Source organism: Pelecanus crispus, chromosome 25, assembly GCF_030463565.1.
Source record: "Pelecanus crispus isolate bPelCri1 chromosome 25, bPelCri1.pri, whole genome shotgun sequence".
Classification (NCBI taxonomy): domain Eukaryota; kingdom Metazoa; phylum Chordata; class Aves; order Pelecaniformes; family Pelecanidae; genus Pelecanus; species Pelecanus crispus.
Window position 1 is genome coordinate 2,842,881 of NC_134667.1, and position 25,038 is coordinate 2,867,918.

At 55.1% G+C, this 25,038-nt stretch overlaps 1 protein-coding gene and 1 non-coding gene across 2 annotated transcripts in view; one reads left to right on the forward strand and one right to left on the reverse strand.

Annotated features, from left to right (window-relative positions):
* Window positions 1-577: 577 nt before the first annotated feature.
* LOC142595967 (E3 ubiquitin-protein ligase rnf213-alpha-like) overlaps window positions 578-25,038 on the reverse strand; it is a 43,007-nt gene continuing 18,546 nt past the window's right edge. The window contains exons 25-63 of the mRNA XM_075724835.1: window positions 21,433-25,005; window positions 20,978-21,111; window positions 20,762-20,857; window positions 19,843-19,958; window positions 19,500-19,628; window positions 18,848-18,912; window positions 18,249-18,393; window positions 17,675-17,816; window positions 16,554-16,727; window positions 16,045-16,178; window positions 15,626-15,783; window positions 15,147-15,350; window positions 14,400-14,593; window positions 13,756-13,876; window positions 13,303-13,403; window positions 12,642-12,815; window positions 12,275-12,447; window positions 12,095-12,191; window positions 11,895-12,009; window positions 11,475-11,658; window positions 10,912-11,114; window positions 10,611-10,712; window positions 10,091-10,306; window positions 9,239-9,320; window positions 8,912-8,946; window positions 8,101-8,195; window positions 7,772-7,922; window positions 7,511-7,679; window positions 7,045-7,136; window positions 6,322-6,579; window positions 5,968-6,103; window positions 5,388-5,471; window positions 4,045-4,213; window positions 3,621-3,816; window positions 2,717-2,794; window positions 2,285-2,485; window positions 1,720-1,809; window positions 1,353-1,513; window positions 578-875 (exon numbers count right to left, since the gene is read on the reverse strand). Coding sequence (XP_075580950.1) covers window positions 683-875; window positions 1,353-1,513; window positions 1,720-1,809; window positions 2,285-2,485; window positions 2,717-2,794; window positions 3,621-3,816; window positions 4,045-4,213; window positions 5,388-5,471; window positions 5,968-6,103; window positions 6,322-6,579; window positions 7,045-7,136; window positions 7,511-7,679; window positions 7,772-7,922; window positions 8,101-8,195; window positions 8,912-8,946; window positions 9,239-9,320; window positions 10,091-10,306; window positions 10,611-10,712; window positions 10,912-11,114; window positions 11,475-11,658; window positions 11,895-12,009; window positions 12,095-12,191; window positions 12,275-12,447; window positions 12,642-12,815; window positions 13,303-13,403; window positions 13,756-13,876; window positions 14,400-14,593; window positions 15,147-15,350; window positions 15,626-15,783; window positions 16,045-16,178; window positions 16,554-16,727; window positions 17,675-17,816; window positions 18,249-18,393; window positions 18,848-18,912; window positions 19,500-19,628; window positions 19,843-19,958; window positions 20,762-20,857; window positions 20,978-21,111; window positions 21,433-25,005 — 8,940 coding nt within the window. The 3' untranslated portion in view covers window positions 578-682. The remainder of the gene's footprint in view (window positions 876-1,352; window positions 1,514-1,719; window positions 1,810-2,284; window positions 2,486-2,716; window positions 2,795-3,620; window positions 3,817-4,044; window positions 4,214-5,387; window positions 5,472-5,967; window positions 6,104-6,321; window positions 6,580-7,044; window positions 7,137-7,510; window positions 7,680-7,771; window positions 7,923-8,100; window positions 8,196-8,911; window positions 8,947-9,238; window positions 9,321-10,090; window positions 10,307-10,610; window positions 10,713-10,911; window positions 11,115-11,474; window positions 11,659-11,894; window positions 12,010-12,094; window positions 12,192-12,274; window positions 12,448-12,641; window positions 12,816-13,302; window positions 13,404-13,755; window positions 13,877-14,399; window positions 14,594-15,146; window positions 15,351-15,625; window positions 15,784-16,044; window positions 16,179-16,553; window positions 16,728-17,674; window positions 17,817-18,248; window positions 18,394-18,847; window positions 18,913-19,499; window positions 19,629-19,842; window positions 19,959-20,761; window positions 20,858-20,977; window positions 21,112-21,432; window positions 25,006-25,038) is intronic.
* TRNAV-CAC (transfer RNA valine (anticodon CAC)) lies at window positions 4,439-4,511 on the forward strand. Its single transcript has one exon. It is a non-coding gene; the product is annotated as a tRNA-Val (tRNA).

A 25,038-nucleotide genomic window follows, 5' to 3' on the forward strand; every position in this document is an offset into this window, starting at 1 on the left:
CTGGGAGCACTGGGGGCAGCTCTGGGCAGGGTGGCTGTGGTCTTTCCTGGCCCTGGCCACCCGTGGAGGAAGCTCAGGCCTCCAGCTCCTCCACCGCTGCCTCTCCAGAGGCCCTTTGAGCCCCATGGTGGTCCCGCCGAAGGGACAGTCACACCCATGACAGCAGCCGGGTGCCCTCCACCACCGTTTTGGGAACAACACAAAACCAAGATGGATCCTTGAGTGTTTAATGATGCAGCAAGGGACAGGAGGGGCAAGGCAGGATGAAGGCCACCAACGACGGGCACGGGGACACACAGCATCACCCCTTGGCCAAGATGGGGGTGGCAGAGGGGCTCCAGCACCTCGCACGCCCCTGGGGCTGCTGGAGGGCAGAGTTGGCCGACTGAGGACAGGGGTAGCCGTGCTGTGTCCACGGAGATGCTCAGTTCCCGCTGCGGCTCGGCAGGGTCGGAGGGACGGGGATGCTTGGGGTCCTCGTGGGGGCAGTGGCGGGTCCAGGTGAGAGCTTCTCACCCGGGTTCAGGCAGTGCGGGAGCAGGATTTCAGCGGTTCGGAGGCTCAAGCTGCTCCAGAAGCCCACACGCAGCTCCTGTGTGGCCCCCAGAGCTGGGATTAGAGGTGGATGTTTCCTCTGTGACCATGGGGGCAAGCCAGCAGCAGGGTCATTGCGAGAAGGGGGCTAACGGCTGCCTTGGGCTGGCCTCTCCTGGCCATAGGCAGGGACGTTGATCTGGCTGGTCTTCGCAGCCGTCCTCCAGACGGAGAGGATGTTCTTGACAGGAATGTCTGGGTCCAGGCCATCCGTGAGGGTATCCACAGAGGTGGCGGGGACCTGGTTGTCTTCCAGGAAGAACTTAAAGGCACACTTCAGCCTGTGGGTGAGGTAGAGCCGGGGGTGAGCGGGCAGAGGTGGGATGGGTGTCCCACCGCCCGCAGCCACCAGCCATGGCCGGCGTTGGCTGTCAATAATAAGCGCTGTCTCAGCCAAGGTTGCTGGTCAATGGTGGCTCTCCGTAGTGGCCAAGATTGCTGGCCAGTGATGGCCAACGCCTCGTGCTAGAGGCCGCTCTGGGGTGTCTCCAGTGGCGTCAGGAGCCAGTGGGGCAGCTGATGGCTGGGCATAAGAAGAACCTCTTCCCTCAGGGGTGATGCCGCCTTGGACAGCCCCCAAGACGAGCATCTCCAAAGACAGAGATCCACCAACTTGCAAGCAGACGAGGCCTTGAGTAACCTGCCTGGGGCAGGACGTGGCCCAGAGACCTTCAGAGGTCTCTCCCCAACCAAACCCTCGCAGGAAGCTGCGACTTCTGCCACCTCTCTGGCTGTCCCAGGATACGACCTGGACTTACTCATGTTCAGGCTCAAATCCGGACAGTGCCACCATGATCATCTCGTGAAGCTCAATGAGGAAGAGGTCGAGGTTGGTGTTGGACAACGCAGAGGACAGGGCTTTTGCCTGCCTTGCATCCAGCTGCTCGTGGAACTGCTTGGGTACCAGGCAGAAGGGATCCTGCAAAGACCACCACAACCCTCTCGTGTCCTTGAACCTCATATCAGGGCCACCAGAGAGCTTCCATGACATAAGCCATTCTGGAAAGTGCCCAGCGGGGTGGATTATCTTCCGGATGGGCCAGAGACCTTGACGTAAAGTCAGGTTCCCTTTCTTCTCCATGGCGGGGCAAATGCTATCTCCTCCCCCAAGCTCCTCTCCCTCACCTGGTTCATCTGTACCAACAGCATGGACCTGCAAGCCGCCAGGACCTGCCACAGCGACAGGATGTGCTTCAGCCGGGTGTTGGGGGCCACCTGAAGAAGGGGGACAGAGAGGTACAGGCGTTCAGCTCCTTGGAAAGGTCATGTCTGCACTCAACTCCAGCATGTCCTAGAGGACACGCTGGGCCACCAGCATCCCCTGATGGCTGCACCTCAACTGCCCAGTTCAAGCATCTACAAACCCCTGGCTCCCACATCACCGGCATCCCCCCCCGAGGTGCCCCAGGCCATCCGCAGTGCCCAAGGTGTCCCCAAGCTGTTGGTGGACATGGCATGAAGACCTGCCACCGCCCAACCAAGCTTTTAAACCCACCCAGGTGCCCAGGACCTCTTTGCTCCGAGCAGGGGACCCCCGAACTTTCACAGACACTAGATCTGGGGACCCTGGAGCACGTGAGGGTGGTCAGAGCCACAGGGGACGTGAAGCCCCACCCAGAGTGGCAGGGGTGGCCATCAAGGGGAGGACATGAGGGTCCCATTTCCCACCCGCCCTGAGCCCCTCACCCACCGGCACGTCCTGGAACTGCTTCGCGCCGGCGTCCATCCTCAGCTCCTGCCGCACGTACTCGGGCAGCGGGCGCTCTGGGTCACCACCCGTCACGGCCAGGAACTCAGCAGCCACCTTCAAGGTGGCCAGGGCCTTGGAGAGGGCGTTGACCGAGCGGGCCTCTTCCATGATGCGCTTCTGCTGGTTGACGCTGAGCAGCTCCTGGCAGCAAGAACGGCAAGGATGCGACCCAGCGAGGGCTGGGACCACCACAACGTGATACCCTCCCAGCCCGCTCGTCCCCTTGGCGCAGGAGAACCGGGTCCTGCCAGGTCTCCAGCCCCCTACTTGAGTTGACCTTGGGTCTGCCCTGTCTCCGTGCCCGCATCGTGTCATGGGCTGTGAGGGGAGACCTCGGGGTCGCATGGAGGAGACCGGCGACCTGTTTCCTACCTGGGGCAGCTGGTCCCTGACTTTCGTCTTGGTGGCCTGGAGGGTCCTCACGTTGTTGAGGGTAATGCACGGAGCCGTCTGGAAAGGGTTTGGGACAGGTGGTTATGAACACGCCCGGTGCCACTTAACAGGGGCCAGCAGGGAAGTTCAGCTGAGCAGATGTGAGTCCACGGGATGTCCCCGAGGGTTCTGCAGGAGATGGTCGATGGCCCCCTGAGGCCACTGTGGGGTTGTGGAGATCAGGAGAGGTTCCTGATGGCTGGAGAAAGGCATCTCCACGAAGGAGGATCTGGGGAGCTCGCAGCCTCACCTCCCTCCCTGCAAGGTGATGGAGGAAGTCCTCTCGGGAGCCACTTTCAAGGACCAGAAGGGTCCCAGGGACAGCCAGTGTGGACAGATCTCCACATTTAGGAGAGCACACACAGCCCATTTGCTGCAGGGCAGCCTGGTTCTAGTGTCCTCAAGTCCCCTTTTCCCACCAGCTCCAGGCTTCATTTTCACGGAATGGAGACCAACAGCCCCAGCCAGGGATGTGCTCCTCCAGGCTGGTTCAGAGTCCCGCTTTGGACCATCCATAACCCCGGAAGATGCCTCTTGAAGTTCTTTCAACGGCTACCAACTCCTCCCTCGTTCTCAAAGAAACTAGGGTAGCTTCCCCTTCACAAAAGACAGGGCTGTAGGTCCTCACGCTACCTTTCAGGCCACCATTTCATGACCACGGAAGCGGTTTCTGGCCATGGCACTCCTTCAAAACCCAAGGAACAGAGACAGGTGCACAGCAGGCATCTGCCAATGCCTTCGGTTGAGTCTGCTGACTCCAGAAAGGCGTGCAGAAGAGGCTGGAAACAGACCCCAACCCCACTGCTGGCCTGGGGCAACCCAACTTGGCCCATGCTGAGCTCACCTGAGCCTTGATGATGGGCTTCCCGCTGATGAAGCGATGAACCACTTGCCGCTGCAGCATCTGGAAGCTGAAGTAGGCCGTCTTGGTGCCATCTTCGTCTATCTCGTACTGGAAGTTGGCAAGCGCCATGGTCACCAGATCGCTCTTGGTTATGGCCAGCACAGAGGAGGGCTTCACCTCTTCTGTGGAGATGGACCTGGGAGAGGAATGGTTGCCCTGTGTGGTTAGAGGGCCTCTTGCCTCGTCCTGCTCTGCCATCAAGGACCCGCTTTGTTGAACACCAAGCCACCAGGACCTTGCAGCGGCATCGCTTGGCTGCCACAGCTCCCCTGCAAGCCCCACACCAGCCCCAAAAACCTCTCACGGAGCCTGTATGGAGGGTGGAGGAGATGGACAGCCCTAGGGTGAGCGGCTCGAGACCTACCGTTGCCTCTCCCTGGTGACCCGCGCAGCCGTGTCAACACAGCTGTTTTGCAGCTGGATGAGGAACATGGTCACCAGGTGGCTGATGGACGGTTGGGTGGGGAGGAGATGCAGGATGGCGGTGTTGGTGTTGATGTCGTTCGGCGAGAGGTCCGGCAGGACGGTGATGCCTGGGAAAGGGCAGAACAGTCTTCTACCCGCTGTAAGGATCCCAGGGGAAATTCTCCCTTTCACTGGAGGGATTCTTGGAAGGATTTCTTATTAGGTTTTGTATTTTCAGACGGGTTTTCCATTTGTTTTTAGCAGGTGGAAAGCAAGCAAGCTCAGCAATTTTGCTAGGAAGGGAAGGGAAGGGTCGTTGCAGAAAGCAGCTCAGCTTCGGAGCATCAGCGCGGGTTTCCGTAGCGTAGCGGTTATCACGTTCGCCTCACACGCGAAAGGTCCCCGCTTCGATCCCGGGCGGAAACACCAACGTTTACAAGGCCAAGTGCCGGGTCCTGCACTTGGGTCACAACAACCCCATGCAGCGCTACAGGCTTGGGGAAGAGTGGCTGGAAAGCTGCCTGGCCGAAAAGGACCTGGGGGTGTTGGTCGACAGCGGCTGAACATGAGCCAGCAGTGTGCCCAGGTGGCCAAGAAGGCCAACAGCATCCTGGCTTGTGTCAGGGATAGTGTGGCCAGCAGGAGCAGGGAGGTGATTGTCCCACTGTGCTCGGCGCTGGTGAGGCCGCACCTGGAATGCTGTGCCCAGTTTTGGGCCCCTCACTACAAGAAAGACATTGGGGTGCTGGAGCATGTCCAGGGAAGGGCAGCGGAGCTGGGGAAGGGTCTGGAGCACAGGGCTGATGGGGAGCGGCTGAGGGAGCTGGGGGTGTTCAGCCTGGAGAAGAGGAGGCTGAGGGGAGACCTGATCGCTCTCTACAACTGCCTGAAAGGAGGGGGCAGTGAGGTGGGTGTTGGTCTCTTCTCCCACGGAGTTAGTGATAGGACGAGAGGAAACGGGATCAAGCTGCGCCAGGGGAGGTTTAGTTTGGAAATTAGGAAAAATTTCTTCACGGAAAGGGTGGTCAAGCATTGGACCAGGCTGCCCAGAGAGGTGGTGCAGTCACCATCCCTGGAAGTGCTCAAAAAATGGGTAGATGTGGCACTTGGGGACATGGTTCAGTCTAGTCTACCCTTAATTGGTTTAGAGTGGACTTGGTAGTGTAGGTTAATGGTTGGACTGGATGGTCTTAAAGGTCTTTTCCAACCTAAACGATTCTAAGATTCTATGATCCCCAGAAGAAAGGGCTGAGGAAAGAGGGATGTGGCATCCCTCTTCCTTCCCAGAGGAAGAGCACGTACCTGAGCTGGATGGGTTCATTTTAATATTGCTCCAAACTTTGCAGATCGTTTCTATAGCTCTGCTGAAAGCCAAACGCTGGTCCTCTGTGGGCACAAGAGAGGAGAAAACAGCCCCGTCAAGGCATCCTCCCAGGAGACGTGCCAGGTCAAAGGACGTCTCCGACAAATACATCGTTGGAGGTGTCACAGCAAACCATGCCGTGTGCTGGCTCGAGCTGGGCTTCGAGCCTGCGTGAGACCGCATGTGACATCAATCAACCAGGCACCGTGACTTAGGCGCTGAAAAGCCCATCTCGCCTATCGTGCTTGCTCACGGCAGAAGAACCTTGCCAGGCACCAAATGCCCCAGGAGAAAGGATCTGCCCCGGATCCATCTCAATGCCTGCGACACCTCCACCTTCTCCTAAATTCCCCCCAGAACTGCTCCGGCAGAGGCGCCCCCAGCCTCGATGGGCTGCTCTTGTGTTGGCTGAATTGGCTCCACCACACAAACTATGGCAGCAGCTCCTCAGCGGAGCATCTGGGTGCTGAGGGGTGTCTAACACCCGTGTCCCAGGCATGATGGAATCCCATATCACACCTGAAAGCTCAGGCTGGTCCAGGAATTGTCGGACTGTGTAGTTTTCCCCTTTATGGCTGTTTTGGAAGAAGTGGATCAGGGCGTTCTGCAGACGGAAAATGTCAGGCAGGTGTCGGACATGTTGGATGTTCTCAAGCTGGAAGAGAAAATTCAGCGTGATTCAAGGGACAGGGATCCCATCTGGCACTGCGGGGCATTCTGGAGGAGGACCTTGTCTTACTGGGATGCTCCAAAGAAACACGGGGGTGGGGGTGGGGGGGAAAGTTACCCCAGTGCCCCACGGACACCAGCCAGGCTGAATCTACTCAATGCCTGCATGTGCTTTGGAGGAGAGGAGATGTTCCCACAGCAAACCTTCGAGAGGAGCTCCAGCAGAATGGGGTATGGGTTTCCAGTGCCTTCCCCATCTTCCTGCTGTAGGAAATGCATCAAGGTCTGGATGGTCATCTTCTGTTCAAGTCTCCACATGCAGGGCTGGTTGATCAGCCCCTGCCTCGGCAGGTCTTGGAAAGGTGGCATCTGGCCGTAAGCTATTTTCAGGAGAAGGCTGGAGCCATGGGGACCTTCGTTCATCCTCTGCTCCTTGACAGAATTAAGGCTCTGCTCCAATTCCTGCAAGAACCCAAGGGTCGTTAGGAGCCACCCCTCGCTACCCAAGCAGCCCGAGGGGATTCACGGGGTCTCAGGGCAAAGAAAAGCAACGAAGGCTCTGGAGAAGTGGGGGGCATGGTGAGAACTTGCCACCAAAGGAACAACAGAGCTGCTTAGGGAGAAACCCACAGGTGGTTTTCTCCAAGGGAAGAAACCCAACTGGTTTCCGAGGAGGATGTGAATCAGCATATAAAAAGCGGCGAAGAAGCCAGCTCTCTGCTGGAGCAGAGCAGGAGACCATGGCAGCCAGGAGGTCTCCATCAGCCCAGGACGAGGTCCCAGTTCAAAAAAGAGGGGATAAATCTCTTTCCTTTCACGCGGCAACGCCCTGAGCTCATCAGGTGCGTCTGGACATGGACACGACCACCGGCAAAGCAGTGCTTTGGGTACGCGATGCCTGCGAGCAGCAGCTGGGCACAGGCGTACCTGGAAGAAGGGCTGAGCCAGGGCTTTGAAGGAGGTTTCCCATTCTTCTCGGTCCTTTTTCTCAGGCAGGATGCTCAAGGCTACGCTCTCATCTGTAGAGGACACAAAGGAATACGTGAGCTTTTACCCTGTAGACCCTGGGGTCTGCCCAGAGCTTTGTTGGGTCTCTTGACAGCGAGGAGTACGATGATGTAGAAGTAAGAGGAACCGAGAGCAGAAGGGATGGCACAGGTGCCTACTCGGAGCAAACTATCTCCCAGTCTGCTCATGCCCTCTAGCTGGTCTGGCCTGAGTGCTTTGGGTGAGCTGACTGCCCTCCCCATCTTCTCGCCAGTTTCCCGGGATGGAGACTGTCCCGGGATGGAGACTGTCCCGGCAAAGAGGCACCGGTAACACTGGTCCCAGTTAAAGCCCAACCACTGGGAGCTTGCTGGTGACCCCCCAGAGCTGCCCAGCATCTCTCTACCTGCCAGGCTGTCGTTGCTCAGGTGCTGTAGAAAGAGATGGACAGTCAACACGGCATCCTCCGTGTTCCTGCTGAGTGCTTCTGCCAGGTACTCGACGTCTTTCTGAAGGTGGCCCCAGAAGAACACTTCCACATCCTCCGGTTCCTTTTTCATCAGGTCTAGAATTGCCTGGAAGACAGGGCAGGTTCCTCCGTTAGGCTCTCATGAAGGTCTCCTCTCCAGCTAGGCTGAGCGCTCATCACGGCGTGGTGGTCGCTCACCTGTTTGTCAGTGTAGATCCCCAGCAGGAGGGAGGAGTGGAGCAGAGCTCTCGCAAGGCTGACGCAGGCAGGTGACAGGCACCTCTCCAGCTCGTTTCTCCGCAAAGGAGGGCTCCCCAGGATGTACCCTTTCTCCGTCTTATCCTCGGTGCTGCGTTCAGAAAGAGCAATTGCCCATGTCTTTTGCTAGGTCCCGCGGTGGGACCACGGGACGCAGAGACCTTTGCTTTGGCCAAGCACGGCATTTTCCCTATGCCCATGGCTCTGCGGGAGGGTCAGGTGGACGGGTGAAGCCCTCCGGGGCTGCGAGGCCAGGAGGGTTGACTTACACTTCCTTCTGCGTGAAGCCTGCCTCAGGTTTGTGCCTAGTTCCCCCAACAGTGGCACCACACTTGCATTTCTTCACTTCCGTGGGAAGCCCACACTGCGTTTGGACACAGGGGGGAGGAGTGAGAGAGAAGGTTGGAAGCCCAGCGGGGCGCTGAAGGCATCTAGCAAAAGCTGAGGGCACCCAAGGGGTTTCCACATCTTCCACCTGGCTTTCTACATGGGGTCATTCCAGCAGCTAATGAGAGGCGAGAGGGGATGCACACACCTCCAGACCAACCAGGTTCTTCCTACAGTCAGCAGGATACATCTGGGCGTCGATTTGGGGATGAGACTAACCAAGACCTCGGAAGCACCCGCTTTGCTCCACTGCTCCCATGGGGAGACGCAGATCTCGGCTCCATTTAGCCTAGCGCCTCGCTGGGACAGGAGCCCAACTGGCTTGGAGAAGAGCCCAGCTGGCTTGGAGAAGAGCCCAGCTGGCTTGGAGAAGCCCCAACTGGCTCCTGAGCCTTGCAGCTGCTCTTGCAGCTAAAGGGCCACTTGACACAGAGGTGACGCTGGAGTCTGCGTTAGGAGGGGAGCAGGGCAGCCGGAGGAGCGTCTATAGCGGCCACCCAGTAGAAACAGCTGGGCCAGGAGGCCGAGATGTGTTTCAAGATGGTGCAAAGGGGATGGGCACCTCTGGGAGACAGAAGACGACCTGAGGTGCTCATCCCAGGCCTGGCTTTTTCCCATGGAGGTGACAGCGATGCAATGAGAAGCGCAAGAAGACAGAGCTGCAAAGACCAGCGGCCAGGAGGAGACACTTACTTCGGTGACAATCCAGTACGAGCCACACTGGCAAGCTACGTGTGAAAGAGGATATGGTTAGCCAGTCATCTCCCACAACAACCTCCATGATGGGAAGGTGGCCAGAAGCTCACCAAGAGGGTGACAGGCCTGGCTCCCACCTCCTGGCGTCCAGCCCCACCACGTGCCCCTCACAGAGCTTGTCAAAAAGGGACCCACAGTTGCTCCACCCAGGTGGAGATCATAAAGGACTCAACAGAAGGACAGAGATGGCCTTCAGGAGTCTTTAATCCCTTCCTTACGGCCCCTGGCCGACCACAGGAGCAGCCAGATTCCCCCCATGCTTACTCCAAATCTTATCCGTTGCACCGATTTTCCAGTTCTTCTCATCAAAAAGCAGGTCTCCAGGCATGGTGGGAAGGTAGGACCCCTTGGAAAGGAAACGCAACAGAAAGTGAGGCACGGGGTAACCATCTTCCTAGCTCGCTTCCCACCTCTCTGAGGAACAATTCTGCTTCTAAAGCAAGCGCTGGGGAGGAAGGGTCCTCCTGCATTGCCACTGTCATCAGGGAGAAAATTCTGGTGAGGGAATGGGGACCGAGTGAGGGAGCGAGGTGCATCAGACAGGGAGACGTGAGGCTGGAGTGACCAGAAATGAGCAAAGTCCCCAAGAGTCCCAATTATTGATGAGTTTTGATTCTGGAACTGAATACAGCACGGGCCAAACATGGCCTTGATGGGAAGGGAGAGGATCCAGAGGTGGCTGCTGCCTTCACTTCCAGGAAAAGCAGCACGATGTCCTGGTTGCCTCCCACAGCCCTCCAGTAACAGGAACAACTCATGCATGGGCAGACCCGAGGGGAAGCCCAGCTCAGGAACGAGCGTCTCCACCACCTTTGGCAGGAGGATGCTCGGGCAGGGCTTCAAACCACCTCATCTCCGCCAGCGAAGCTCTGCCAGGCCCCCAGCTCCCCTCGAGTCAGTAGAGAGATGGGCATCACCCGTAGACCATACATCTCATCCACATCTGAAGCAGACCAGGATGAACGATCGCAGCTACTTCTCAGCCCAAGGAGCGAGAAGGAAGAGGAACAACGGTCTACAAAGCAACAAGCTGACCAAAGCAAGCCTGTCCGCCAGGACACGGTGCACCAGGACAGCGGGGTGGAGAGAGCTGCGCGCCTCGGCCTTGCAGCTCACCTTCACCACGTCAGGCTTGAAGCAGATGTTCTTGAGGAGGTGAGTGGTGCGGCTCGGGAACAAGGCCAGAGTGAGCGCAGCGTGGAAGACCACCTCCAGCAACCCTGGGTCTTCGCTGTCGCTCAAAGCATTCATGATGTTCTTCAGTTTGGCCTCCAGCAGCCCGTCTGGGATGGACGGCAACCGGAGGATGCTCCCCATTTGTCTCATGACAGCCTACAAAAGTTGAACCAAACAGACATAAGCGAAGGCAACCAGCACGGCACCTCCCCGTGAGGGGTCTTCTGGCTTCACCGCTGAGGTTCAGTGTCCATGCAAAGTCCCATTTGTGTCCCCTGGCAGCAGGGAGCTGCCACAGCTCTCCATCAACACAGATGGAAACCTTCTGTTTCCAGGAGGTTCCAGATCAACCAATGGTCCCAGAACAACCAATGGTCCCAGACCAACGGTTCCAGACCAACCAACAGTCCCAGACCAAAAACCATGGAAACCTCCTGTTAGAGACAGGATGGACACTTACAGTCAAACTCTGGTTTTCTGCAGAATCTTTGCTTTTTAGCTGGTTTTGTGCTTTCTCCAGCACCAAAAACATCAGTGATGTATTTGACCAGGTGTTTCTCTCCTGAAAAACACAGGTGCACGTTGTTATCCTAAGAAGCCAGTGGAAGGGCAGGAAGAGAGGTTGACTGCGCCCTACGGGGGCCTGTTGTGCTCCTCAACTACAAGGGAGCCCCGTGAATCAATTTTAGAGGGCTCGAGCTCAGCGAATCCCACCCCTCCCCAGCTCTGCTTTGGCACAAGGCCCTCAGGAAACAACCCACCTGCGAAATTTCTACCCCTTGGGGTAAAATCCACTTCTCCGCCTGGAGGATCTTCCACAGAGAGGTGAGCCCATAGATGTCACAGAGATTTCTGAGGAGGAACACCTGAGGCCACGGAGTCGGAGCCTTCGCAACCAGCTTCTTCATTGCGTTCACCAGGTCTTGCTCTTTCTCATTCCCCTCGGCAGCGGGTGCTTTGGGATCTGCGGCTGGAAAGGAGGTTTCTCGTTATGCCCAGTCCCCAGTGGTGGCACGTCACACGTAGCTCCTACAGCTGTTGAGGTTGCAGTAGGATCTAGGTTGCAGTAGGATCTTCTCCCCACAGGTTGAAGCACGGCTTCAAGCCAATCTACAGAGGGTCCCTTAATACGTAGGGAAATACTTGGAGAACACAGTGAGTCTGGGGACTGAAGAGCTGGAAAGTGTGTCCAAAACAACTTCAATTTTTAAAAAACCAGTAATTTTCCAGCAAAAACCTCCAAGGCTAGACCTTTCTGGGGCTTGTTCTAGACCTGCTTAGGGGTAGGCGCAGTTCTCGTGCTACATTAAGCAAAAGAACTCACCGGAAAGCGTCCGTCTGCCAAGCACGGTGGCCACGTGGCTGATGGAGAGCCGGAGCTGGGCGATGAATTGGAGGGTGTTAATTCTTGAGCCCTCAGGCTCGCAGAAAGCAGACAGGTCTGCGGTGGAGAGGCAGTTTTCAGCAAGCTGGCTGACGTCGTCTTCTTCAGAAGGATACATAAAATCCTGCTCGAGAGAGACAGACAGTTTTTAAGACTCTGAAGGTGGGTTATAACTGAGCAGCTCCTCCTCCTTCCTTGTGCCTGCTCCTCATCTTTAAGGTGAGTTCTGCCCTTGGCTCCTCAGCCACAAAACTATGCGGAGGGGGGCTAATTAATGTGATTAACAGGTTTTTAGCTGCGGTGGTGGCTCCAAGTTACGGTGTTGGTTGGGATTCCCAGTGCATCCCAACGGGCACTCACCTCCAGACAGTGCACCACCATGAAGTAGAAATGGTCCATGTTGCTTTGGTTGGATATTATCTTTTCCTCCATCTGGGACAGGTATTCTTCCAAGTGAACCTTGACGTTGTTGAACCTAGGGCAGAAAAGGGGACAGAGCATCAGCATCCATGTAGACAAGGGCTTCAGCAATGGGGTTTGGGAGCAACCTGTGGGCTGACCCGCATCGCAGCAGCAGCTTCAGGAGGGAGGACTGGATGGTGGGACTGGTGTCCATGCATTCTTCGAAGGGCGACAACTCGCTTTTCGGCTTGTACACTAGGAAGGAAGGATGACATCTGTTATTTGGCTTCCAAGAGCGCAAGGTCAGACCCGGGTAGAGTGGAACCAAGCTCTTTTACCCCTTTTCCCCGTCTGACGCTCAGGGTTGGGTTTGCAAGCCACAAACTGTATCAGTCGCCGAATGATTTCGGCAGATGGTGCCTCTCTGTCTCCCAAAAAGTACATGGTGATGAACTCAACGAAGAAGGAATTGCATTTCCTCCTGAATTTGTTGTGACTGGCGACAGCCTCCCTGGAGGGAAGATGAAAACCAAGACTTGTGGTCAACCTCCAACCAAGGAAATGAAAAACTTCCCTCTCTCTGCAGAGCACAGGACCCAAACCAGGGAGACGAGATGGCCGTTTGTTCAGGCACCAGCATCTTCTACCCCAATATTCAACACGAACACGCTTGAGACAGGCAGGTTTTTGCCAGCGCCAGGATACCTGGTGGCCTCCGAAGCCGTGGGTATGTAATCCTCCGGGAATTCCTCCTTGCAGATCTTACACTGCTTGTTCGGCCACTGCTGGATGCAGCGAGTGCAGAAGATGTGGCTGCAGGGCAGCTCCGCCGGGTCAGTGATCTCCCGCAGGCAGCTCTTGCATTCCTTCACACCCTTCCTGAGGGACACCACCAAAAGAAGAGGCAGCTCAGCGCTGCTGCCGGGTTCGAGGAGGGGCGTGGGTTGGCTCCTGCCTAACGTACACCCTGGGGTGGGGGGGATGAAGCTGGATGGGCACGGTTGTCTAGCTTCTACGGTCAGTAGAGAACCAGGGTGACCCACCACCGCTTCAAGACCTGGCACCTTCTGAGCTGCATGAGGACCAGCCCATCTCAGAGAGGTCCATGGTGAGGATGGCTGGGTGAAGGGGATGGAGAGCCTGGGTGCTCAGGGGAGACGGTTTCTTTGGCACCCCACCTAAGAGAAGTTCCTCCAGAGATGATTCATCACCTCCAAGACTGGCTCTCACCCCTCGGCTTCATCAGGGTGGCCTCCCTTTGGCCCAAAGAGGGTCACCCCTAGTGCTGACATATTTCCCCCACCCTCTACAAAAATTGCATCGATGGGAAAACCCTGAAGTCAACTTTTTTTCAGCTCGGACTTACACCAGATACACAACGTCGGCATTCGCGTTGCATTTCTTCAGTACTTTCGTCACCAAATCAAAAGTCCCCTCGGGCTCAAATCCCGGGGTTCCATAGAGGCGCTGCAGAAGACAAACACACAGTGCAAGTTCAGCAGAAACGTCTCTCTGGTACGTGGAGGACGAACGTTATGGGATGTCAGTGCTGCAGGGGCACAGATTTTAACAGCAGAATTGAGCAGATCCACGTATGGATGTCTCTGCGTGGACCTCTGAGGGCAAGCGGCCTGGATTAACCCTTTCAATTCTGAAGGAAGCCCTCCTTGATTCCAAATCCTCAGTTTGGATTCTGAATCCAGCTCTCGGATGGTGTTTCCAGCCTTGTCCCATTGCTAAGCCCTCCCTACAGCTGGGACCAGAGGTCTCCTGGAAGAGAAGAGCCCTCCCAAGCTTCACTGCTCCAACAAACACCTACGTTCCAGAGGAAGATGAACTGCTTCACCACAAGCCTCAGGAGTTTCTCCTCTATGTGGGTCTCGTTGTGCAGCAGGTGGTCAATCAACATGTAGACAATGTTGGTGCAGGTCCAGCGATGTCTGCAAAACACACGCCCCGAAGGATGCCGATTAGGTTGGACCAGAGACCTCCTGAGGTCCCTTCCCACCAGGATTTCTGTGACTCGTCCCAGGTAGCATGTGGCCACTGGAGGACACAAGACCCTCTGAGGTAGCATGAGAGGGAGAAAGATGTGGCCCGGTCCTGTCTACGCTGCTTGTTTTCAATGAACCTTGGGCCAAACTGAAACTGCCAGCCCATTTCTGGGTGTTGTCTCTGGAGAGAACTACTTGTCCCACGCCAGAAAGCATTTTGGCACCGTCAAGCACGCAAGGAGAAATTCCACCAGAACTAAGCAATATGATCACAGTGAAACATCCACCACTTTTGTTTGGAGCCACTTTGCCACCGTGTTTGTGATAATGAGGAAGGACCAGGAAGGAGGGGACAGCTGAAGGACTTGTGACTCCAGCTCCCCCAGAGGAGGGTGGCTTCAGTTCACCTGACCTTCAGGCGTCAAGAAGTTTGCTGGTGCTACTGTCAAGAGAGAGTGACTGAACTTACAACACACTCTCCAGGAGTTTCTTCTTCTTCTGGTAGAACTGAAGCTGGTAGTTGTCCAGACTGATCCACTCCACCCAGGGCTTAATGGACTTGACGCTTCTGAGCCACGCTATGCAGGCATCGAAGGGCAAAAGTCCGTTTTCGGAGGGCTGCACTTTCTTCAGGAGAATGTTCAAGGCATCAAGAGTGACAAACTGAAATGACATTTGCAAAGACAGAGAAAGCTGGAGTCTAGGTAAAGAGCCGTCCTCGCTGGTGGGTCGCGCAGAGGGAAGGGGTGCCGCACGACTAGATGCTGGTAGAGCTTTTAGAGTAGTTGACAGGGCTAAGTTAGAAGGCAATGGACTTTTACGGGTGAAGTTCTGGCATCTGTAAACGAGGAAGGGCTTTAATGAGCCTAACCACGCCTTGGAGGAAGAAGGATCTTGGAGCCACCGTGGGGAGTTCTCTAAAAACCTTAGCTTGCTGCTCTAAGCAATGAGCATCTGGGGAGCGATGCGGACATCTCCACGCGGGCGTGGCAAGCTAAGGAGCTGGAGCCCACCACTGGAGTGTGACGCAACGAGTCCCACCCACCTCTAGGGTCAAAATCTCTAAGGGGACTTCAACGTGATACCCAGAGTGACACAAAGGCAAGGAGGTCTTCCTAATTACATAGTATGTAATTAAATGATGGAAGCTGTGAAGACCGTCATGTTCAAATGCCGTAGGAGAGGGGTTAGAGGGCAAACACAGCTCTTTGCTCACCATTTCTGGGGGGTTCGTCTCATACATTGCCTGCAGCTCGCTTATGACAGCGTCATTGCTTTTTGCTATGTCAACGAAGAGCTGATAATCGTCTTGGAGGTAAAAATATTCCATGTGAAGCCAAATTGGGGAAAAGCCCATCTCCCCCCTGCCCACGGAGGAGCAGAGTTGCTCTGCGCTGGCTAGGAAAGCTTTTGACAGAATCTGCAGGTAAAATAAAAAGTGTTATTTCTGCTCGAAGCAAACAGCAACGGGACTAAGGTGGGATGCTTAGCATTGCTGTGGTATCCCATGTGAAGTCTCCTCATCACAAACAGTTCTTAAGGTGGAATTAGGACGGAATGTTCCCAACAGTTGAGGAGTAGTCAGAGAGAAGCACAAGGGAGGGCTTATCAAAACATCCGATTTGGCCAGGAAGGATAGGACTGAGGCCAAAGCCAGCGCCAGCTGAAGCCGGTGCTCTACCCAGCCCTACTCACCTCATAGACGGAGAGATCTTGGCCAGGAAAAGCCATCCTGAGAAAGTCGTTGGCGTAATAGCGTAGCATGTCTGGATTGCTGCCGTCTGGCATCAAGACTTTCTTGATGAAGGTTTGGTAGAACCTGGCTGCTTCCTCCGTTGGCTTCTTGGGCTGATCTAGAAGGGAGAGCAAAGAGAGTTCCGGCCGCTTAGCGGAAAATGGGAGCTCCTCATTAAGACTGAGGTGGACGCGTGGCCCAGTGCAAGGCCACGGGTGAAGGGACACAACGCAAGAGGAGACAGAATGCAGAAGAGATGCACAACGCAGTTCTGGGTCATCTGAGTGAGGAACACAGCCCCCGTGGTTCCTCCTACTAAGGAGGCGGATTTTTGGCAGCTTTGCTGGGTTAAAGCTCCCCCTGGAAAGTCTGATGTTACCTTTCATATGATAGACTTTCTCCCATACGTCATCCAGGTAGGCTTTCAAAACCCAGCTGAATGGAAACTGGCAGCAGAGGGAGGTGTTGGGGTCTTCGGTCATCGATAACACGGGAATCTGAGCATCCACCGCCCTTGAATTCAAACAGCGCAGAAAGAAGCATTAACTTGTGCGACAGACTGTAGGCGTCCAGAGATGGACCACCTCAGAGAAGTCCCTGACTCCCACTCATGGGTCTTCCCTTTAAAAGGGCTCAGAAACCTGGGCAGAAATTTGGTAGGAAAGGGAGGAATAGGGAAAACTGGGCAAGAACAGGGAAGGAGCCAATTTTGCTGACAGCTTAAAACAACAGGGAAGTTTTGGTGCCAGTGGCTTGACACCCAAAACCTTCCATGGCTGGGTTATAAGCATCTGCACCTCAAGCAGGAGCTACAGTTTCACTGCAAACAGCAGCTTTTACTCTCCTGAGGAAAACCACCTCCCTGTACATTTACACCCCGCCTCTTACTGCCTGGTGTATTTAATTTTTAGGAACGTTTCTTCTTGGAACATCTGGAGCCACAGTTCTGCAAGCGGGGAGTCTTGAGAGATGTGATCCAGGTTGTTGTTGGCATCCACCACGGCGAGAATTTGGGCAAAGATGTTCACCACAATGTCTTCCAGGTGCATCCAGAGCGCTCGCCTGAAAAAGGAGGTGACACAGCTCGTTACATTGCTTCCCTGCTTGCCACCAAGAAGCCCTCCTCTGCCCAGGGGACAGCATCGGTCTTGAAGGCCCACAAGTCATAGAATCATAGAATCGTTTAGGTTGGAAAAGACCTTTAAGATCATCCACTCCAACCATTAACCTACACTACCAAGTCCACACTAAACCAATCAAGGGTAGACTAGACTAAACCATGTCCCCAAGTGCCACCTCTGCCCATTTTTTGAACACCTCCAGGGATGGTGACTCCCCCACCTCTCTGGGCAGCCTGTTCCAATGCTTGACCACCCTTTCAGTGAAGAAATATATCCTAATATCCAACCTAAACCTCCCCTGATGCAGCTTGAGCCCATTTCCTCTTGTCCTATTGCTAATTACGTGGGAGAAGAGACCAACACCCACCTCACTGCCCCCTCCTTTCAGGCAGTTGTAGAGAGCGATCGGGTCTCCCCTCAGCCTCCTCTTCTCCAGGCTGAACACCCCCAGCTCCCTCAGCCGCTCCCCACCAGCCCTGTGCTTCAGACCCTTCCCCAGCTTCGTCAACCAAAGTCAACCAAAACAACCCAACCGCTTCTGAAGATGCCAGATGTGGACATCCAGGCTTGACGCTCACCATCCTTGTCTATCTCACAGTCCACCAACATTGGTTGCTTCCAGAAAAGCCCTTCCAAAAGAAGCTGCCTCAAAATCAACAGTGCTCCGAATTAATTTTTTGCTTTTGAGACTGACTACGACCTTTCAGCAAGCCCCTACCTTGTTCTAGGCTGATAAAAAAAAAATAAAAACCCCAAACCAAACACGTATTTAGACACTTCCTGGTTGGCACGTCGTGGTCTTTAAGCAAGGTGCCTCATACTTCACGCAGAGCAGTTTTAGGAACAGAATTCCTTGACAGTAGGAAGGTGGCCCACAGCCAGCACTACCTGAACGATGTGTCTTCCAGGATGAATTTGGTAGAGAGCGCCCTGTGGAAAATCCATTCCCTTGGCTCTTGGACGTGTTTCTCTCGTTCTTGTAGCAGGTAACAAATTCTCTTCTTCAGGATGGTCATAAAGTGGCTGGAAACTAATCACAGAACAGCGCTGGTTAAAACCCTCCCACTGCTCGTCTCCAAGTAGGAGACTCCGTCAGAAACCTGCAAGGGATTTTGGTTGCCGCAGTTTCCCACTCAAAAATCGTACCACCTATTTTTTTTTTAATAAGTCCTACGCAGAAATCAACTTCCACTGGCAAGTGACATCTGTCAGGGACCATCTACCAAGGTCTGCAGCAGAGCTTTGTGGTTCAGTACAGATTCTGATCATGAACATGAGGGACTGTGCAGGGAGGTGAAGGAGGCCCCATGCAAACCTCGTCCTCTCTCCCTTGGGTACTTCCCCACCCACCTGGGCTTTGAGGGACACCAGAACTGGTTCTCAACCTGTCCGTTGTCGTCTTCTTGCCATACAGCTTGCAGTGTGCAAGGAGCCCCTTCTAGTTCTCTCTACTCACACGTACCGCTACTCTGAGTGTGGAAAAGCAAGTTGTGAAGGATCTTGATCCTCTCCGTTGGACGCCGGCTGTTGTCCTTCTTGTCCTCCAGCTGGATCACAGCCTTCTGGATGCTCCCTTTGATCATGGCGTCCACGTTGAGGAACTGCGGCTGGAAAAGACTGCAGGTCACTTGGTTGCTCGACGCTACTTTGCTCTCATTTGCCTGGGGACGCTTGTCCTGGGACATGGATTCGTCTTCTCCAGAACGGAGCACAGTGGGCTCTGAGGTCTGTACCCATCTCACCATCCCAACAAACCCTGGTTAAGTCAGTCCCCGGGGCGTGGAGGGCTGCTGATGTCCCTGCTAAGGGACACCGCTCTGTTGACGGTGACAAAAGGCTCCTGGGCTTGTCCCAGTCGCTCACAGGTGGGCTGGGAGACCACCACCCGACTGCACCCTCACAACGTGACCCAGGAAGACCTGCAGCTCTTCTTTCCTGTCACAGGGTACCAGCCCAAGCAAGGACCTTCAAAAGCAGATCCCAGATGTCTGTTGATACCCAAGGCAGTTCTTGCACAACGACAAGCAACTATAATGAGGAGAAAAAAAGAAGAAAACATACGTTTTCCTCCGGGTAAAGACCAGACTCGGTGAGGCTTCCCAGGGCAGCAGAACCCTCTGGAGAACCTGAAAGCACAATCAACCACACGACTTGGCTGTAAAAACCCCCAACAAGAGATACTTCCATCCACAGGAGGTGTTGGGAGTGCCTTGCCAATCAACAGGGAGAAAGAAAGCAGCACTGGGGTGGAAGCCACCCAACTGTTGGTATTGGCTGCTTGACGACAGCAGACCCTCAGGCTCGGGGAGCAACTGGCTGGACACCTCTAAGCAAGAACACGGATTCCAGGAGCCACCCAGAGTTGGCTTGCGATCACGGATCAAACCATTTCTGCCCCGTTTGCCCAAGCAGCTAGTCAAAGAATGGGGGCCAACAAGCTCGTGTTGACTCCGTAGGGAAGTCTCCAGCGGCACAGGTAGTTTGCCATCGTTAACTGCTGCTCCACCATCGCAGTTTGCCCCTCAGGAGGCAAAGGCTTCATTGCTGTGAGGACCTCAGAAGCAGCAGGTGCTCCTGGGACCCACAGCTTGGGACCTGCTTGATCCAGGTGCATTCTTATCCACAGGTGGGACATCGGAGGATGGGGCAGTGGGTTTCTGGAAGGGACAGTGGTGGGGGGCAGACGGTGGGTTTGTGGCGAGAGACTTCTCACCTGTTGGGAGCTGCTGCAGGGAGCTGCTCGTGAAAATCTCGGCAATGGTCATTTTGGAGAGCTGGCTGAGATTGGCCTTAAAGTTCTCTGGAGGTATCAGGTCATCCAAGTGGATGGACTTCCACTCGCCTGGAGAGGCAAGAGGATGGATCAGTCCATCTGCTCTCTTTTGGTGCATCAGCCGTTTGGAAAACCAGTGGGCTCGGCTGCTCGGATTTACCGGCCAACCAGGGCAGGAAGGCAGCGAGAGATGGAAGAGCCACCACTTCACATGTCTTCTCTGCACGTCTTCATCTTCCCCTCCCGCTCTTCTCCTGACCCAAAGTAGCGAGCGTAACCTTACCGCTGTCAAAAGCCAGGTAGCTACACCCTCCCAGGACCCGCGGGACTTTAGTGATCAGCACGATGTGCAACAGATGGGGGCTGGCCGACCTCCGTCGCTCGTCTGTGATGCAGTACCTGGGAGCACCACCAGAAGGTCAGAGCTGGTTAATTCCAGACTCACTTGACCGATCTCTCCAAGCAACAACCGCATCTCCTCCCTCCGTGAGCCCTGCCAGGGGTTAATCCCCCTCCCCACCAAAGGCTGCAGTCGTCTGAATCTGCTCCCTTGGGGGGACGCCGTCCAAGAGGACATTCTTTCTGGGGCAAACGAGACAAGAGAGTCCACAGCACAGCCCAGCTCAAGTCTTAGCGGGGAGAAAGGGCCAAAGGCAGCACAGGTTTCTGAGAAGTACGCCGGGCCTGGAAGGAGGAAGACAGAAGGAGGAAGACAGAAGGAGGAAGAAAGAAAGAAAGAAAGAAAGAAAGAAAGAAAGAAAGAAAGAAAGAAAGAAAGAAAGAAAGAAAGAAAGAAAGAAAGAAAGAGGAAGGAGGGAAGGAAGGAGGAGGGAGGAAGGAAGGAGGAAGAAGAAAGGAGGGGGAAAGAAGGAGGAAGGAGGGAAGGAGGAAGGAAGGAGGAGGAAGAAAGGAGGAAGGAGGGAGAGAGGAAGGAAGGAGGGAGGAGGAATAAAGAGGAGGAAGAAAGGAGGAAGGAGGATGAAGAAGGAGGAAGGAAGGAGGAAGAAGGGAGGAAGGAGGAAGAGGAGGGAGGGGCAAGGAGGAAGAGGAGGGAGGGGGAAGAAAGAGGAGGAGGGAGGAGGGGGAAGGAAGAGGAGGAAGAAGGAGGAGGAAGAAGGACGATGAAGGACAACAAAGGCCGAAGGACAAGGAGGGAGGAAGGAGGGAGGAGGATGAAGAAAGGACGAAGGAAGGCTGCTTACTTGGCACAGGCCAGGAGCCTTTTGCTGCTCTGCGGCTCATCGAAATGAAACTGAACGAGGAGCAGTCTCGCTTCTTGCGGCTCTCTGAAGACATTCCTACAATGAAAGGGCCTCTGGAATGCCTCCTTCTGGAAAGGTCTCACCCACCCCACCCCAACGCACTGTGAGGACTGGAAGTCACCTGCAGGGTTAAAGAAAAGAAGCGTCAGAGCCCACCTGAGGTCCTGGCGGAAAGCGTGTTCGGTGTCAAACTGGCTTAGGAAGAGGCAGTGGATTGCATCCGGGAGATGGAGCGTCTTCCTCAGCACGTCTAAATCCTTCTGGTTGAGCAGCCTGGCGTGGGTAGAAACCTGCGGTGAAAAGGGAAATCAAAACTGGTTGTCCTGCTGCCTCGAACAGGTGGGATCCTCCAGGGCATCTCCGATGGTGCTTGGTGCTCATCTACAGGCAGCTGGAAGGTGCCTCGAGTATCTCAGCCTGAGCCAGAGCTGAGCAGATCCCATCCGCCTCCCGAGGAAGGGCAGAGTCTACCCTGGCTGCAGGCGACCGCGGAGGAAAAGAGGGCGGACATAAGCCCATCGTCGTCCTGGCCTAACCAAGATCGTGGGGCCACCGTGCTCGCTTGGAAAGCCAACAGCACCCTTGGGTGCTCTACAGCCAAGCGCGAGTACCTGCAGGCACGGCCCGGCGGTGCTGCCTTTCCTCCTCTGCTGGCTCATTGCCTCATGCAAGAGGTCGGCCAGGCTGTTGTGCTTCTGCTCGATGAAATACAGCTCCTGGATCTGCTTAGCGTCCTCCAGAGCGCAGTACTTGAGGCGTAGGATGGAGTCAGGAGTGGCACACTCCACCAGTTTGCTTGTGGCAGCGGAGAGGACCGGTTCTCCGTAGGGATCGTAGCCTCCGCAGCGGACGTGCTGGGAGCTCTCCAGCACGATGGCGGCGGACGTGTCTTCACTGAAGCCGATGAAGACATCGTGTTCCTTGGGAGCGAGCGTGTGCGACCAGACGCTGAACAAACCGGGGTTCCTGATGTCGACAAACCGACGGGCCCATCTCTCCAGGTCCCGCTTCAGGTCCTGCTGTTGCCCGTTGAGGATGGCGTTCATGTCCAAGCAATGCTTCTCCAGACGGCTCAGCAGAGGGGTGGGGAACTGCGTGTAGACCACCTTCTTCTCCTCTATAACGATCAGCCGGAATTCCTCCTTCACGCGGCTCTTCACCCTGTGAGTGCCGAGGCCCAGGTCAACGTAGTAGTTGCCCCCCAGGCTGACGAAGCATTGATTGAGGGTATCGTAAAGGCTCTCGTAAAGGTTCTGTATGTTGAGGAGGACAACGGGCCTGCCCATCTCCATGCAAGTTTTCACCCTTTTCACAGAGCGGCACACCTGGGAATAATCCTGGTCCCGTGGGAAGCCGGAGCCAAATATGATGTCACAGTTGCCGGTGTCTATAAGCCCTGCCGTCTGGATGATCTGAAAGGCAGCGTTGTTGGTGGTCAGCAAGAGGAGGTAACGAGACATGAATCCCGCTTGCCGTTTGTCCAGGTTGTCCTTCAGCAGACGGATGCAGCTGGTTTCCATCGCACGGGTGAGACGTACCTCGCTGGTGCAGGTACGGAAGATTTCCAGAGGACAGATATCTCTGGAGCCTCCAAAGTTTCTCTGAATGGCCTTTACAAGGAGCTCCTGAGAACTGCACCTCGTGTCCTGCATGTAGGACGCAATCATTTTGATTAAGCTGTAGAAGTCGCGAAGCCCAAAGAACTCCGTTTCCTGTTCTTTCAGCACGTTGCAATAGAAGTTTGCCAGAATGGGGAACAAATGCTCCATTCTTTCAAGGCGAGGTTGCTCAGCACAGATGCCTTTGGCGGTCTTCACCAGCTCGTCCTTGCTAGGTTCAGTCCGAAAGACGAGGAGGCCCCTGTTCATTTTGGCAGGGTCCAAGGCCCAGTTGGAGATGCCCACAAAGCCAACTTTCTTGTAGGCCTCCGGCTTCTCGTCGTCAACGCATCCGTCTTCCAGAAGAGGATGCAGCGTCTTCAGCGGCATATCCGGCGAGTCTTCTGCAAGACCGATCTCATCCAGCAGGACCACGGACGCAAACTCAGTCAGGTTCTTGCCCTTCTGGAACTGAGCACACTGTCGGAAAGTGGAGATGATGCCTTCTGGTTTTGAATGGGGGCTGCACTGGAAGGAGAGCAGCTGGACCTCTTTGCATCTTTTGAACAACTGGTTTCCGGACAACGTGCCCTTCATGGCATTCACAGCGATGGTTTTGGATAGGGATTTGGAGCTTCCCGGCTTCCCAACCAGAAAGAGTGGCACCCGGAGGTCCATGCAGACGACCATCATGAAGATGTTCTCCCTCAGAGCGGTGTTGCGGGCTATCTCCTTACCAATGGAGAGGTTATCGAGAAAGACCTCTTGGCACAACTCAAGCTCTTGCTGTAGCCGGGACGCAGGGACCGAGAAGCATTTTGCAACCTCCTCCAGGTACTCTCGGCGGCTCTCCAGAGACACGTAATAGCAGACCCCCACCGAAAGGACCAAAGCCCTTTGCGCATCGTTTAAGGTCGGGTCCTCTTCCTCCTCAGGCTGCCTCTTCTCATCAACCTGCCGGAAAAGCAGGTCTCTCAAGCCATAAAACCAGAGCACTATTTTCATGCAGCGGTCTATATCCCGGAGGCTGGCGACTCGGCATTCGTCCTTCCTCTCTCTCAGGAACTTCTGGGAGGCTGAAATGACATTGGTGAAGACGCCCAGGTTTCCCGCGGGGATCTCGGTCCCCACAGCGGACTTCACAATCTCCTTGATGTACAGGCTTTGCGTCTTCTCATTCAGCTCCCCAAAATCCCAGACCAGAGGCAATAAACTGGGAGGAAGGGGCTGCACCCGATACACCAACTGCCGCAAAGGAATGTAACCCAGCTTCTCCGGGGTGTCTTCGCTCCGGACTCGGTATCCCAAGCCAGCTTTCTCCAGTTTCTCAATGGTGTCCTTGGCGTGCCTTTTGTAAGGGTTGCACGCAGCCACCACTTTCAAGCGGTCCGTGGAGATCCGCTTTCCGTTGACGCTGTGGTCACACAGCACTTCTTTGATCGCAAAGATGGCCTCTGAGGTGTTGGCTTCGTCGAAGAAGAGCACCGTGTCCACGTTGTGCTCTTCTTCGTTGGCGCGTGCCAGCTCCATGGCCTGCCTTACCTTCTCCTGGATGGTCCGGGAGGTGGTGCCGCCGTGAACACGCACCACCACCATATTCTGAACTTCCCTGCCTGCCCTTTGCAGGTTGCACATGAACTGCACCAGCTTCGTCTTCCCGCAGCCGGTTTCACCCATGATGATCACAGGGATCCCACACTGGAACCGCAGGTGAATAGCCAGCATCTTCATGGTGTTGTCCAGAGTCAACTGGTACGAAGCGTCTGGATCTTTGACATCTTCCTGGCATTTCACACCAAAGACTCTGCAGAGGACGTTCAACTGGTCGGTTCTGTGTAAGGTTTCAAATTCCTTATTGAAAGGAACACCTTGGAATGCCAAGGTCACGTATAAGTTCCGGCTGATAACCGCCGTCTCCAAAACAGCCTGGGAATAAGCGTCAATCGCGTCAAAGTTCTGGTTGATATGAAACCCCAAAAACTCCATGGAATCACCCTCAGCGTGGAAGACGATATAAGGGTGAGACCCCTGCTCCCACTTGCGTCGTAGCTGGTACTCTCTCAACACACTGTCCATCTCCTTCCACTCCTCCCTCGGCACGCTTTCATCGGACATGTTGAGGGAAGGCATGGCAAAGTCCTTGGACATGGTGATCATGAACTTGATGACAAATGTTTTGAAGCCACAGAACTCCCTTCCGAGCACCGGACTGCAGAAGACCGAGTTCTCACACGTTCTTAGCTGGAAGTTCAAGAAGTGCGTGAAGTTGCGGAGCTCAGTCCAGGAGGGGTTGCTTCTCCCACAGAACTCCATCAAGCACTCCAGGCATTCTTTCTCTGTCCCTTCAGTGCTTCCAGGGACAAAAGTGAAATGGTCAAGGTTTTCCTTCTGTTTATATCTGCGGAGGTATTGGTAGGACCTTTGGAAAACTTCGCTGTTTAGCTTGTCCCGGTCAAACTGTTCCTCCCTCAGTTCCGCAGGAGGGACAGAGCTGGGATCTCCCAGCAAGTCGAGCGCCCGCAGCGGCGATACGCACTCCACGGTAGGAAAAAGGTCCAGAAATTTTTCTTCCATCTCAATGGACACCTAAAAGCCAGAGGACACAAATCTCCATGAGGA